Below are 14224 nucleotides of genomic sequence, written 5' to 3'. Positions count from 1 at the left end.
GACACAGGAGAAGAACAGAGCTGTGTATGGCTATACTGCCCTACAATATCAGAACGCAGTATCTTGAAAATGGTCGAAAATGGGTTTAGACCGGAAATTGGCTTTAAAATACCTTCTTTTTCTTGTGTTAAAATTTTTTGGCCCAACTTGGTCCCATTTCGGAAAAAAACGCAAAAAACTGATTATACTGCGCTTTTTGGTTTTAGGAGGTTACGTCGTACTAGCCAAGAACGCAGTATAATGCGAATTATACTGCACTTCTCCATTGACACCGTGGTTTTGGTGTAGACAGTAATACCACAACAGAACGCAGTATAATGATTTTTCAGCTAAAAAGTAATGAGAATGTTGGTTTTTTTGCTTTTTTCTTGTGTGCATGAATTTTCACCATAAAAAAGTATTATATGGAAGTGTCATCACCACTTTACCTCCAACACAGTCGCGTGGACAGAAAGGAAACTTTAAAGCCTTTTTTCTCAGTTTGCCATTTTGAATTATACTGCGTTCTGAAATTGTAGGGCAGTATGGGACACAGGGGAAGAACAGAGCTGTGTATGGCTATGGGACACAGGGGAAGAACAGAGCTGTGTATGGCTATGGGACACAGGAGAAGAACAGAGCTGTGTATGGCTATGGGACACAGGAGAAGAACAGAGCTGTGTATGGCTATGGGACACAGGAGAAGAACAGAGCTGTGTATGGCTATACTGCCCTACAATATCAGAACGCAGTATCTTGAAAATGGTCGAAAATGGGTTTAGACCGGAAATTGGCTTTAAAATACCTTCTTTTTCTTGTGTTAAAATTTTTTGGCCCAACTTGGTCCCATTTCGGAAAAAAACGCAAAAAACTGATTATACTGCGCTTTTTGGTTTTAGGAGGTTACGTCGTACTAGCCAAGAACGCAGTATAATGCGAATTATACTGCACTTCTCCATTGACACCGTGGTTTTGGTGTAGACAGTAATACCACAACAGAACGCAGTATAATGATTTTTCAGCTAAAAAGTAATGAGAATGTTGGTTTTTTTTGCTTTTTTCTTGTGTGCATGAATTTTCACCATAAAAAAGTATTATATGGAAGTGTCATCACCACTTTACCTCCAACACAGTCGCGTGGACAGAAAGGAAACTTTAAAGCCTTTTTTCTCAGTTTGCCATTTTGAATTATACTGCGTTCTGAAATTGTAGGGCAGTATAGGACACAGGAGAAGAACAGAGCTGTGTATGGCTATGGGACACAGGGGAAGAACAGAGCTGTGTATGGCTATGGGACACCGGAGAAGAACAGAGCTGTGTATGGCTATGGGACACAGGTGAAGAAGTGCACTCTTTTGTTTTTTTTGTTTTTTTAAATCAAAGGGAGATTTGGGAGCTTTAAACAGTGTGTAAGTAATTGGTAAATGGATTGCATTTATATAGCGTCTTTGAATGAATTAATGAATTAATTCACATTGTATAGCAACAGCAACCATACATTGAAAGTAATGTACACAGAAAAGTCCCAAGACTTATTTCCATTGTGGTCCCTTTGAGCACTCAAAGCCTTTGGCTTATACATTGTATGCCTCTCATTCACCTATTCACACACCAGTGGCAGTGGCTGCCATGCCACGGGGAAAAACTTGGGGTTAAGTATCTTGTTCAAAGACACGTAAGATGGGGTCAAGATGGTGAACCTGCAACCTTCTGGTTGCAAAATAGGCTGGGCAGAACAAAGAAGAAAGATTTATGGGGATACAGGTTTGACTTATAATGTTTTGTTTACAGTGTCAATGTTACAGTGTGACACAGTGTGTGTGTGTGTGTGTGTGTGTGTGTGTGTGTGTGTGTGTGTGTATGGTGTAAAAACCTACCTGCAGCAGGTCAAAGTAGTGTAAGCAGTGGTAGACTGGTACGATCATCAGCTGTGGTAAGACGTACTGAACGGCCTCCTTGAAGCCCTCCGCTATGGACTGCAACGCATAAACACACACACACACACACACACACACACACACACACACACACACACACACACACACACACACACACACACACACACACACACACACACACACACACACACACACTTAAGTTAGAACCTTATAACAGAGGAGGAACGTTCTGACAGAGATAGAACAAGCAGTCTCCATACACACAAAAACATCAGCACTTTTGGAGAGACAACAGATCCAAACCCCATTGGAAATAATCTGCAAAATCTAATTGGCTAGGGTGATCATGTAAAATGAATCAGTCCAGTGAAAAAAATATCTTCACCTTCAGATGGAAAAAACTACCTGATCTGACAGAGACTGAGGAACATTTAGTCTCCCCACACCCACAGGGCCTCTGACAGCTTTGGCTGGGCCCGGGACAAAGACATCTGAAAGGGCCCCAAACCCATTCAATATAATGTAATGAGAATCCAATTCTGGGCCCCCTCTCTCCCTGGGCCCGGGACAAGTGACCCCCCCTGTCGGCTTCCCTGCACACACACACACACACACACAGACGCACGCACACACACCTGCAGGATTATTTTTGATCAGTGTTGTGTCTTGGCCCTTCCTGCAGTTGTCTTTGTGTGAAAATGGGGAAGAGAGCGATGGAAAGACAGGGGAGTGTGTGTGTGTGTGTGTGTGTGTGTGTGTGTGTGTACTGGGGGCTGGTGCGGGAGAAACAGTCAGTCTGGCTGATGGGGTAACCTGAGACGAGAGGTCATAGTATCTCTTAACACACACACACACACACACACACACACACACACACACACACACACACACACACACACACACACACACACACACACACACACACACACACACACACACACACACACACACACACAATCAATAGTGACAACACACACTAAATCAATACCTGCAGGGTTTCTTGTGCAGTGCTAGAATGCACGAAAGGACAAAGAATGCTGGAGAGGGAAGGGGGACATGGGACCCACACACACACACACACGCACACGACTGTATCCAAACACATGCACGCACGGGGGACAGGTCTTTTCGTCGAATGCATTCTTCCGAGGGGACCATTCGTATGAAACATGGGACCATTCGTATAAGCCATGGGATATTTCGTAGAGGACGTTCCGTCTACCACAAAGACCTACGAAACGTCCTTAAATTTGAACTAAACATCCTTAGGTTTGAACTAAACATCCCTTCAGGCTAGTTTCTGTTAGTTTCTGTTGATTTAGAAATGTAAATCCGCAGCAATTATTTTATTTGTATTAGGCCTCGTTATTAAATATGCTGGTAGCTGGCTATCAGCTTGGCTATGATGTTGGCAATATCAAGCGCAACAACCGCGAGGTGTATTAACGTCTGACATGAGTCGCAAATGCGCGATCATAACACAAACATTCAGCGAGAGTAGATATTGACAGTTTCAGTTTGACAATCTTCAAAATGTATATCATACGGAATGTTTTGCAATTATGGCACAGGCAAGATTTCTGGAGCAGGACTGTTGTTTGTGTTCCATGCAATGCGTGAGGAAATGTAGGCTATGTCGGGCTGGTACACAATAATGTCTGCTTCACCTCAAACAATAACGTCTCTCTAGTCTACCACTTCTGAAAAAGCACTAAAACAACACCTACCACGGCAGAGAGATTAATGTTTACAGCATGCAAACACTGTTCATATTTAGTAGGTCTGCTGCTGAGCAACAGGTGGAGAGGCGAAGCGACTGGAGGGCAGTCTGAAAGCGTCTGTCAATCGAACGCTATGGTGACGCGCATCCCCAAACCCCAAATGCATATTTTGAGAATAGATTAACGTGCGATATTTTCTTTGTCGCGCGATAAGAGTCTCACATTATCGCAGCACATTAACGACGGCCCACCACTAATAAAAATAATAAAAAATAGAGGCGCACACTTTCTACTTCTTTTATGGTCATTGCATTGTGGTGGTTGGCACACACGTTTAATAAAACAGGCTATGAAAATAATAGGAGCGGGAAAGGATCTGCACACTGCTTGCAAAAGACTTAATTTATTAGGAGCAACGTTTCGATCATAGATCTTCTTCAGGCATCTCAGCTTTTTTGCTGGATGTGCACACTTTCCACTACACTCTATGAAAATAATAGGCTAATAAAAAAGGCAGCTTGAACTAAAAATGTAAAATGGCCTAATAAAAATAGAGATGTACGCACTTTCTACATGTTTCAATTTTTGTTTTGTGGTCATTGCATTGTGGTGGTAGACACACACGTTAAATGAAATATAAAATGAATAATAAAATGGGCAGACTGAACTAAATGTCTGCCCAGTTGCACGAAAGGTCTGCATGGATTGAACGGAGCGTCCTTAGGTCTTCCACGAAACGTCCTCAGGGACTCTACGAAACGCCCCATGCCTTATACGAATGGTCCCAAGCTTTATACGAAAAGTCCCCTCGGAAGAATGCGTTAAACGAACCGTCTCGCAACCCAAGCACGCACACGCTCGCTCACACAGAGACACACAGAATAGGATAATTTCACGTGAAATGAAACACTTTCACGGCCCGACTGACACATTCTTTTTGGATATTCACTTTGTAATATTTTATAGCTCATAAATCATACCCAAACAATTATTGCTTTCCATGCTCTATGTGCTGGATGTGGAGCCAGAAAAGAGCATTCAAACAACATCAAAACGATCTGTGTGAGACTTAAACTGACATAATTATGGATGAATGTATAATGCCCTACCCTCAGACCTGATAATATTGGTGTCAGATTCGTGCAAATGCAGTTTGGGTGTTCTTCTACCTTGCCACTATCAAGGCACAACAAGTTTAATTAAAATCTGTGTGGGTCGGACCTGCCGTGGCCAACCGGTAGGGCACTCGGGTCCTTCCCCGTCTCTCCCCATTCGCTTCCTGTCTACCTCTCATACTGTCCTGTCCGTAATAAAGTCTAAAAAGACACAAAAAAAATCTGTGTGGGTCACTCCGCAAAGTGTCTGATTTATCGTCGGACCACATATAAACGTAAACGTACACACACCTCTCCATGTCTGCCAGAGTCAGGCCTATGCTTGCCAATTGCTCAGTCAACAATGAACAAACCACGATATGTATATGTTGAAGCACAACACTCGTGCACTCACACACACATGCGCATACGCACACAAAGAAAGGACATGCACGCAAAACACACGCGCACACACACGCGCACGCACACGCACGCACGCACACGCACGCACGCACGCACTTAGCTGAAGCAATTACACCACAGACAGCTAAGAGGAACAGAGTGTCCAGTGCCTGGTTGGATGTTTGTGTTATTAAACTGGTTGCACTCGGAGGCAGCCTTAATAATTTACAGCTCTCTTCTCATCATGACATGATCTCTTCGTCTCGCTTTCTGTCTCTCTGTCTCTCTTTCTGTCTGCCTCTCTTTCTGTCTTTCTGTCTGTCTGTCTCTCTTTCTGTCTGTCTGTCTGCCTCTCTTTCTGTCTGCCTCTCTTTCTGTCTGTCTCTCTTTCTGTCTGTCTGTCTGCCTATCTGTCTCTCTGCCTGTCTGTCTCTCTGTGTGTCTGTCTCTCTGTGTGTCTGTCTCTCTGCGTGTCTGTCTCTCTCTCTCTGCCTCTCCCTCGAACTCTCTCTCTCTCTCTCACGCACGCACGCACGCATGCACGGTTCCTGTGGCATCCATGGATGCAGGGTGGCACTGTGTCTATGGGCCTGACATATTCTATTTGCATGCACTCAAAAAGCCTGTTGAGAGCAAGAAGCCAAGCAGGGTGTATGGCATTTGGCCTACGCAGGCAAGCAGACAGAGACGGAGACAGAAACGGACATAGACAAGCAGTGACACACACACACACACACAGACGTGCAGACAGACGGGCAGACACAGGCAGACACACAAACACACACACACACACGCACAGACAGACAGACAGGTAGACGTAGACACACACACACATGCATACGCACACACACACCTACTTGCTGGCGCCCTCTCAAGCTGCCAAGCGCATCAACCATTTTATATTTAAACCTGTGAATAAGTCACACAACCCGCGCCTTCCATGAGTCCACACATACACGCACGCGCACACACACACACAGTGTCAAAGTCACTCTTTCGGTTTCAGGAACACTTGCCCCACACACAGTCTGTCTTTCTCTTGCTTTCATAAAACCCACATTCTGAAACACACATTCGCACACATGCGCGGACACACACACACACACACGCAGACACGTAAATAAACATTTTGTCCTCAAAATGTCCGACTGCACTACGGTATATAAATGTTTGTGGTTCTCCTTCGACCATCTTGGGCCTATGTATATATACAGTATTTTTGGTCTTGTGTTGTGCTTGGCTGCATAGACACACGGTATAGAGGGCATTCTAGCAGAAATAAATACACAGTCACTCACTGATACGGCCATACAGTGCATACAGGCCAGAAAGGGAATTGGTGACAAGGAAAAGTACATTAAAGCGGAATTCACCTCTGGTCATTGTGTGCTGCTATTACAGATAATTTATCCTAATTTTGCATTTTACATGAGAAAAATCAAGTAATTTGCATTATTTGGTTTAATTAAATACAATTATGTGCTGAACCGCGATTGTCAAGGCTATTTTAACGCACTCAGTCATCCAGAATGCACTTCGGGTAACTAAGCCATTGTAAAAATTGAAAAACAAACGTATGAGAAGTGCAGCTTGTGTCGCAACTGTGGCTGTCCTCAGATTAGTGCTGAAACGGAAAATGAGAAGGTAGCCTAACCTTAAAGGGACACTGTGCAGGAAATGGTCAAAAAAAGTACTGCAACTATGCTGCTCATTGAAACTGGGCTGCCTATTGCCAAATTTGATCTTTACATGAAAGTTTACTAAATAATAAACAAATATTTTCAAGTATGGTCCAAGTACAGTCATTTTTGCAGCTAAAAATGGCTATTTTTGGAAATTCAAAATGGCCGACCATGGAGAAGATCCCCCTTTTCATGAATGAAAAGTGCAATTTTTCCAGTCATAATGAATACTTAGAATTTATCATAAATAAAACTAATGTGCAAGCTGGCTTTTAAAAATGGTCTTCATCCATTCATTGACACTAATTATAGTTCAACATGAAGGAAAATCATGAACATGAAGGAAAATCGCCACTCGGTTGCACCGTGCGCACGCATTTCTGGGCATTCAGCTCTTCACAGGTTATGCTTTCTGTTTTTAGAAGTTAGGCTACTTGTGTGAAACTGTGGCTTACAAACCCGCATAAATAGCGCATCGTGAAGGGCACCCCAACGTCTCCTCTCCATCTTGCCAGTTTGAGGGGGGTGTTGGGTACCGCATTTTGAAGATGTAGGTCGCTTACTTTGGTCAAGTGTTTAATTTGTTTTGTCCGTTCGCGTCTCCCCTACCCCTCGAGAGGAAGTGTGTTTATCATTGATGAAAAATAGGCGTCCCTGACTGTCTGGGGAGTGCGCTGGACAATGACTTGACAGCATATTTCAGTAGCCTGCCTTAGTGTGCCGTGTTCTTGCTCGTGATTTTTAAATGCAACCAAGTCAAAGTGCAATAGCCTAATGATAGCCGGCGCACGCATTTATTTTTCATTTTACGCATTTGCAGAGGAGCACAGCAGTGCCAGCAGTGCAAGGAGGATGACGCATGAATCACGCCTCGTTTGAGGATAGAAATGGTTGCAGCCTCCTTCAGCAATCCATAAAATAACTTTGAATAATCGTAAAATAAGCCTGATTCAATTAAAGACAACTTCACTGGGGTGCGCCTATTGTTTAGCCCATTAGGACTTGAAGTGTCAGTGTCCGCTGCACCGTGGTCCGGACCGGACCTCAAACAATTCAGCAACAATCAACAAATTTTTTTTTTTTTAAAGATGAACATTCAACTTAAAAAAAAAAAAAACAAGAACAATAATAATAGTAAAAAAACATGTGGGGTATGCCTACGTGTCATTACAACTTGCATGTAGGCCTAGGCCTAATAGGGTACACCTGTAATGACAATGAGCGCTATTAACAATGTGGACAAAACTTTTTTTAAGCCGTTGGATTGAATGCACCAAGGCTTTTAGTACTGTGCAGTAACCTATACTTAAAAGATTCTCTCGACAACGTAAATATCTCCATCCTCGAAATGTGTTAGCCTATCTGCCTGGCTGCTGTTCTGTTCCATGCCGCCTGTCATACCGAGGTGATTTGATGACGCGTCAACGTTTTACTGGAATTTGTAGTCGTTATTTTTTCTTCCGGTGATTTGGTGACGTTTCAAATCACCATTTCTAAAACAATGAATAACTTTTATATTTAATATAAAGGTATAATATCCAGTGGCAGCATAATCCCCTGTTATAATGTGGTCAAATACAGAGATAGGGCACAATATTGTTTGAAAGGTGAATTCCGCTTTAAGGTGCTGATAAAACCTGTCATGTTGTGGGTATTGGGTGGCTGGTGTATACCATGTATTACATTCATTACATTAACAATATACCATCAGTGCCCCCAACCCTTTTATCTGTGTGTGTTTTTGGGGTGTGTTTTTGGGATGCTGTAGTACTGTAGTTTTACAATGCTAATGGAGGAAATGGGTAATTTTCATGTGAAATCGAAACTTTGGGGCCCGACCGCCGGCATGAATTTTAATTGACCTTAGTGTGCCTTTTTTGCAGAGGTGGCCAAAGTGAAAGTAAACTAAAGACAATGGTCTTACTGAAAAAAAAACCCCTAAAAATGTGATCCAATTAGCGCTGAATCAGGTACATTGCTCCGAAGTCAGTGAAGCTACTTTTGTTTTTTACTTCTTTTACTTAAGGGGTAGGGTAGGACACATTTATCCTTGGATACATTTATCCTTGACTATGTCAGTCAATTGATGTTGTTTGAAAGATTGTTTCTGCCTTTACAAATTACACAAACAAAATGCTGGACACGTAAACAGGTGCTGGATCAAACAGAAGACACCTGAAAGGAAACGATAAGGTCCGCAATACAAGTTTTATGTTCTCAAAAAGTTTAATGGCACGACAGTGCAAGTACTTTGATGAAAGACTGGGCGTCCAAAACGTTGCGCCATTAAACTTTTTGGGAGCACAGAACAGTGTTGCGGGACTTTATCATTTCCTTTCGGTGAGAGTACTGTACCTGGAAGTGCAGGGCGACGGTGGGGCGGGCCATCAGGCCGTTTAAGTGCTCCTGGAACTCCCGCGAGAGGATGTCCTGCGACAACGTCTCATAGGGGTCGAATGCTTGCTCCTACAAACCAATCAGATCACAGAGACAAGGACACATGCATTAGCCCATTTTAGCCTAAGGCACCTGCAAAAAAACTACTGCCGAATCCCTGAGCCTATTTTGGGAAAAGGTGCCCTCTACTGAAACCAAAATTTCTCAGCCTCCGATGCACATAAAAACACAAAATGAGTTGCATTTAAAAGCTATACTCATCTCGAATTAGAATTAACATACCCACATTTCTAATTGAAAAAAAACTCAAATCGCAAGAGCCTGAATTCAGCGTATGTGTCGCTCCAGGCGCCAACTGGTTAAACCACATATTCTCTGCATCAGCCTAAAATGGGTTGGAAAAAGCCATAGTTGGGAGGGTGGGATAACTTTATTGTTCACATACAGTACTCAATGATAAAAGTAAGGCCATGTATGTCAAGTAAAGTCATGAAATCTTTCCAGTTCCATAAAAACAACACTAAAATATTCCACCAGTCAATAGAAACAACCACAAATTGTTCATATATTCAGTTATAAAAGTATATCCAGAAAGGAAACACTTTGACACCTTTCCAGTTACATAAAATCAGCTAATAGACTAGCATGAGTCAGTACAAACAACTGCCGTTGGTCAGCACAACACCCACTCTGCATAGTGGACTAGCGTAAGGCTGCCACACTAGTCAAGAGGGTTCTGAACTGAGCGCGGTTCAAGGAGACTCTGCCCTCTAAGTACAAACAGTTCTCCATTCTCTCTCTCTTTCTCTCTCTCACTCTCTCTAGCTCCCGCTCTCACTCTCACCACCCCTTGCCTCCTTCCTCCCCCCTCCATCACTCAGTGTTTAACTTTCTCTTTCCTTTTCCCTACCTCAGGAGTATACACACATTAGCTAAAGAGCACACTGGCAGAGGGCATCAGTGGCTGGAGAGAGAGAGAGAGAGAGAGAGAGAGAGAGAGAGAGAGAGAGAGAGAGAGAGAGAGAGAGAGAGAGAGAGAGAGAGAGAAACACGGAGAAAAAAAGAGAAGAGAGAGAGAAATAGAAATGGAGACAAAGAGAGAGAGAAACCGAGACAGAGAGACATACAGAGAGAGACAGACACAGAGTGAGTGTAAGCAGGAAGCCTGTGAAGTTTTTTAAACAGTATGGACATACTGGCTGCACTTTACCATTAAAAACATAAAGACTGAAGCCATCAAAACATGCCACCAAATAATCAATAAAACTGTACCATAAGAAGGCCAGAGGAAGCAAGGCAGCGCTATGAGAAGGCGTTGGGCATAGGGTTCTTTCTATCAGTCACCATGGAGGCTGCACCAGATTCCTACATGTGACATATACTCTTGGTTCAGACACGTAGACACTGTGTGAACTTCCTAAACCTACGCTAAACTTGCATTTTTTTCGCGCACCTCAGCTGGCAGGTGCGTCGGAGATGGCCCATGGGTCACTCAACTCCCATACACTGGGCATTTCACTGTTTTTCTTTAATACAAGACGCTTCGGTCCTAAACCTTCATCGGGTAATCCACTGGAGGAAAAGGAGTTTACCTGATGGTCTAGGACTGAAACTGTGTATTAAAGAAAAACAGTGAAATGGTCACTGTGCAGGACTTTTTTCAAATTATCAACTTCCTAAACCTGACATCTGAGGCAGGTTAAATAACTAACATTGCTTTGTGTGTGTGTGTGTGTGTGTGTGTGTGTGTGTGTGTGTGTGTGTGTGTGTGTGTGTGTGTGTGTGTGTGTGTGTGTGTGTGTGTGTGTGTGTGTGTGTGTGTGTGTGTGTGTGTACTTTTTGAGCATGATTGTATTTCAATCTTTTGCTCTCCTGATTTCTAAGCCCCATTTGTTTGTGTTTGTAAAGCTGATCCGTTAAGTCTGACCATAACACCCTTAATCAGGTATTAGGATCCCCGTTTTACAACTATTAGGCAGCCATGACGATCCTAATTACTGTGTTAATACAGCATTCTTAGGAGCGGGATTTAGCAAGGCCAAAAGGCACCTTCAGTGGGACCGCCTGCACTCACACCTTTCCTGTAAACAATGCTTTCCCCTGTCTGAAAAAGTACATTGGGCTGCTTATTAGGGCTGGGTAAAATAATCGATTTAATCGATAATCGATCGATTTAATCTAAAATTCACATAATCGATTCACAGGGCACAAAATCGATTTTTTTGTTATTTTTGTTTAATTTAGGTCTATGGAAACTACCAAGTAGGTATTAGTCAATTAGGCCTAGGCCTACTTATTACAAATTAGCAATCTGTTAACACTGTCAAGCCACAGCCCTTTGACATTTTTATATAAAAATAGGCAACAGCATCTTTTGGGGGAAATCCTGGCACCAAGAAGGGAACGGATTGAATCGATTCGGAATTAATCGAATCGAATCGTGATTAATTGATTCAAAGCCCTAAGAATCGAAATCTAATCGATACAGGAAAACGGCTGCGATACCCAGCCCTACTGCTTATTTGTATGATTTATGCTTAACAAATCCAGTTACTACTACCATGGCCAGGTTCTCAAAGCTGCTGCCCATCTTGTGTCTAATCAATCTGATGCAGCACATTGAGCCATACGTTTGTATGAATTGCGGAATAGAAGTCCAGTTATGTGGGAGCGGTGGCTCAGTGAGCCAAGACACCATACCATTACGCTGACGACCCGGGTTCGGGTTCGATTCTGGTCTGATCCTCCCCCCCTCTCTCTCTCCACTCATTTCCTGTCACACTCTAAGACGACCCTATCCTAAATAAATGAATAGCCTAAAAGTCTCCAAAAAGTCTAAAAGGAAATAAAAGAAACTTTATTATATAAGGCAAGGAAGACCCGCACACTGATGAGCTCCCTTTTAATCCTTTTTTTATTTTCGTGACGAAACGGGTGCTCATCGGTGTGCGGCTCTGCCTTGCTTTATAGCATACACTGGCCGAGACTCAGCAGAAAGACTGCAGTCTTCTCGCTGCCACCACACCAGTGTGACCCAGTGTGGCAGGGTGTGTGTAAGTAGATAAATACAAGGCATGGAAATGTACAGCCGTTTTAAGCATTCAACACAAGTCGGTGTCCCTGCACCCGGAAAGGAAAATTGGATGTGAGTGAGATTAGACTAAGAAATGGTATGAAGACTGTACCTCGGCCAGGTCCTCAAAGCAGCTGCCCACCAGCGGGTGTGGGCTGCCGTCGGCAGTCATCTCCACGGCGTCCTCGATCAGGCCCAGCAGCTTCACCGTCAACTCATGGATGTCCAGGATGTTGCTAAACACCACCTCCACGTCCTGGACAGACACACACACACACACACACACACACACACACACCACACACCACACACCACACACCACACACACACACACACACACACACACACACACACACACACACACACACACACACACACAAGCAACACAAGAAAGATGGGGTCAGTAGTGAAGACAGCAAACAGTCAAACACTTATAAAGAACAACGCTACCATCTCCACATTCTACACAACAAGCAAGATGGGGTATTAAGTGCCGTGGACAGGAAACGGTTCATAAATCCTATGAAAAGGGGGTGCGCTGTGAAGGCTCAACATTAACACACCCGTACCAGAGGGACAGGATGAACCCCTACATCAGGGGTGGGCAATTATTTTTGCTCAAAGGCCGCATTGGGTTTAGAAAGTTGACCAAAGGGCCGGATGTCGTAAGCAACTTGCCCGTGCCAATGATAAGAAATGGTGTACGTACGCCAACATAATTACATCATTGTCAGTTATGCCATTCCTGCTAATTGTATCTAGATGTAGACTTTAGTAATCCCAGGTTTCCAAGACCCCTGTTTTAGGTAGCGCATTGAAGAATGAGTGACCATGTGAATCTGCATTTTGTTCTTGGAAAGGCTCTGAGGGCCGCATGAAATGGCAGAGCGGGCCGCATGTGGCCCCCGGGCCTGAGTTTGCCCACGTCTGCCCTAGAGTCTCTCTCCATACCATATCTACGAAACGCTACTCGAAATACTATGAAAATGCTACATGCTACCTTGGATAGCCCTATGTCATTGAGTAAGAAGCAAGTGACTTGTCATGGGAAGGTCTCTACTGTAGTTCAGACTCAAGGTCTTCACTGAGCATCCTCAAGCTACACCCTAAAACTTCTCATAGTGTGACCGAGTATGGCAGGGTGCGTCTAAGTAGATGAATGAGTAGAGGTGCTCCGATCACCATTTTTTGGGTCCGATCACCGATACCGATCACCAAAAATCTTTATCTGCCGATTACCGATCATTGCCGATCACAAAAATGATTTCCTATTTTTTTAATAGCCTATTAATTATCCTTATTGAATACCATTTCTGCCCATAAACCAATCAATCTTAATTTGCACATGTCTATTATTAGGCTATTATTATTATTATTATTATTATTATTATTATTATCTTTCAGACTAGTGTTGGTAATACAGTCTACAGTATTAATCAATGTATAAGTTATTGCATAGAAAGAATAACTAAACTAGGCCTATTTAAGATTGAATTGAAACTGAAACATTACATCAAATAGTCTTCCACATACAAGAAAAAAACAACCTGTCGCTTTAAATGAGCAGCCTCTTGAGGAGAGCCCCTCCCCTCTCTGTCACCGTCCACAGTTGCAGTGCTCCACTACCGTTCTGAATCTCTCTCTCAAGTTTTAACCACATCTGTCGCCGTTTGGTGTTTCAGTGACTATCAAACTAATCGACTGACTGCCAATTACAACTTTGAAAACAATAATTGACATGTTTGTGCTGACAACGTGAAGTTGTCGCGTGCTGACCAAGGCAACTACACAGGTTATAACGTAACATGGCTCACTGGCGAGTACTCAATCGCAAATTACATTGTCACTCAGGTAAACGGCGCATGGATCGGAAAATCAGATCATTGTTGATGCAGATATGGTTATGAATGGTGGAAATGAAGGGGGGAATGGCGAAAAGTTATAGACAAGCAAAGATGCCTTCTTTTGGTGCAGTTGC

The 14224-nt window shown here is 43.2% G+C and overlaps 1 protein-coding gene across 1 annotated transcript in view; it reads right to left on the bottom strand.

Moving 5' to 3' along the window:
- sos2 (son of sevenless homolog 2 (Drosophila)) overlaps positions 1-14224 on the bottom strand; it is a 73396-nt gene that overhangs the window by 23012 nt on the left and 36160 nt on the right. The window contains exons 6-8 of the mRNA XM_063184339.1: positions 12359-12502; positions 9132-9242; positions 1857-1955 (exon numbers count right to left, since the gene is read on the bottom strand). Coding sequence (XP_063040409.1) covers positions 1857-1955; positions 9132-9242; positions 12359-12502 — 354 coding nt within the window. The remainder of the gene's footprint in view (positions 1-1856; positions 1956-9131; positions 9243-12358; positions 12503-14224) is intronic.

Source organism: Engraulis encrasicolus, chromosome 19, assembly GCF_034702125.1.
Source record: "Engraulis encrasicolus isolate BLACKSEA-1 chromosome 19, IST_EnEncr_1.0, whole genome shotgun sequence".
NCBI classification, from domain to species: domain Eukaryota; kingdom Metazoa; phylum Chordata; class Actinopteri; order Clupeiformes; family Engraulidae; genus Engraulis; species Engraulis encrasicolus.
The sequence above is the reverse complement of the archived record's forward strand: the minus strand, read 5'-3'. Positions and strand labels throughout refer to the sequence as shown.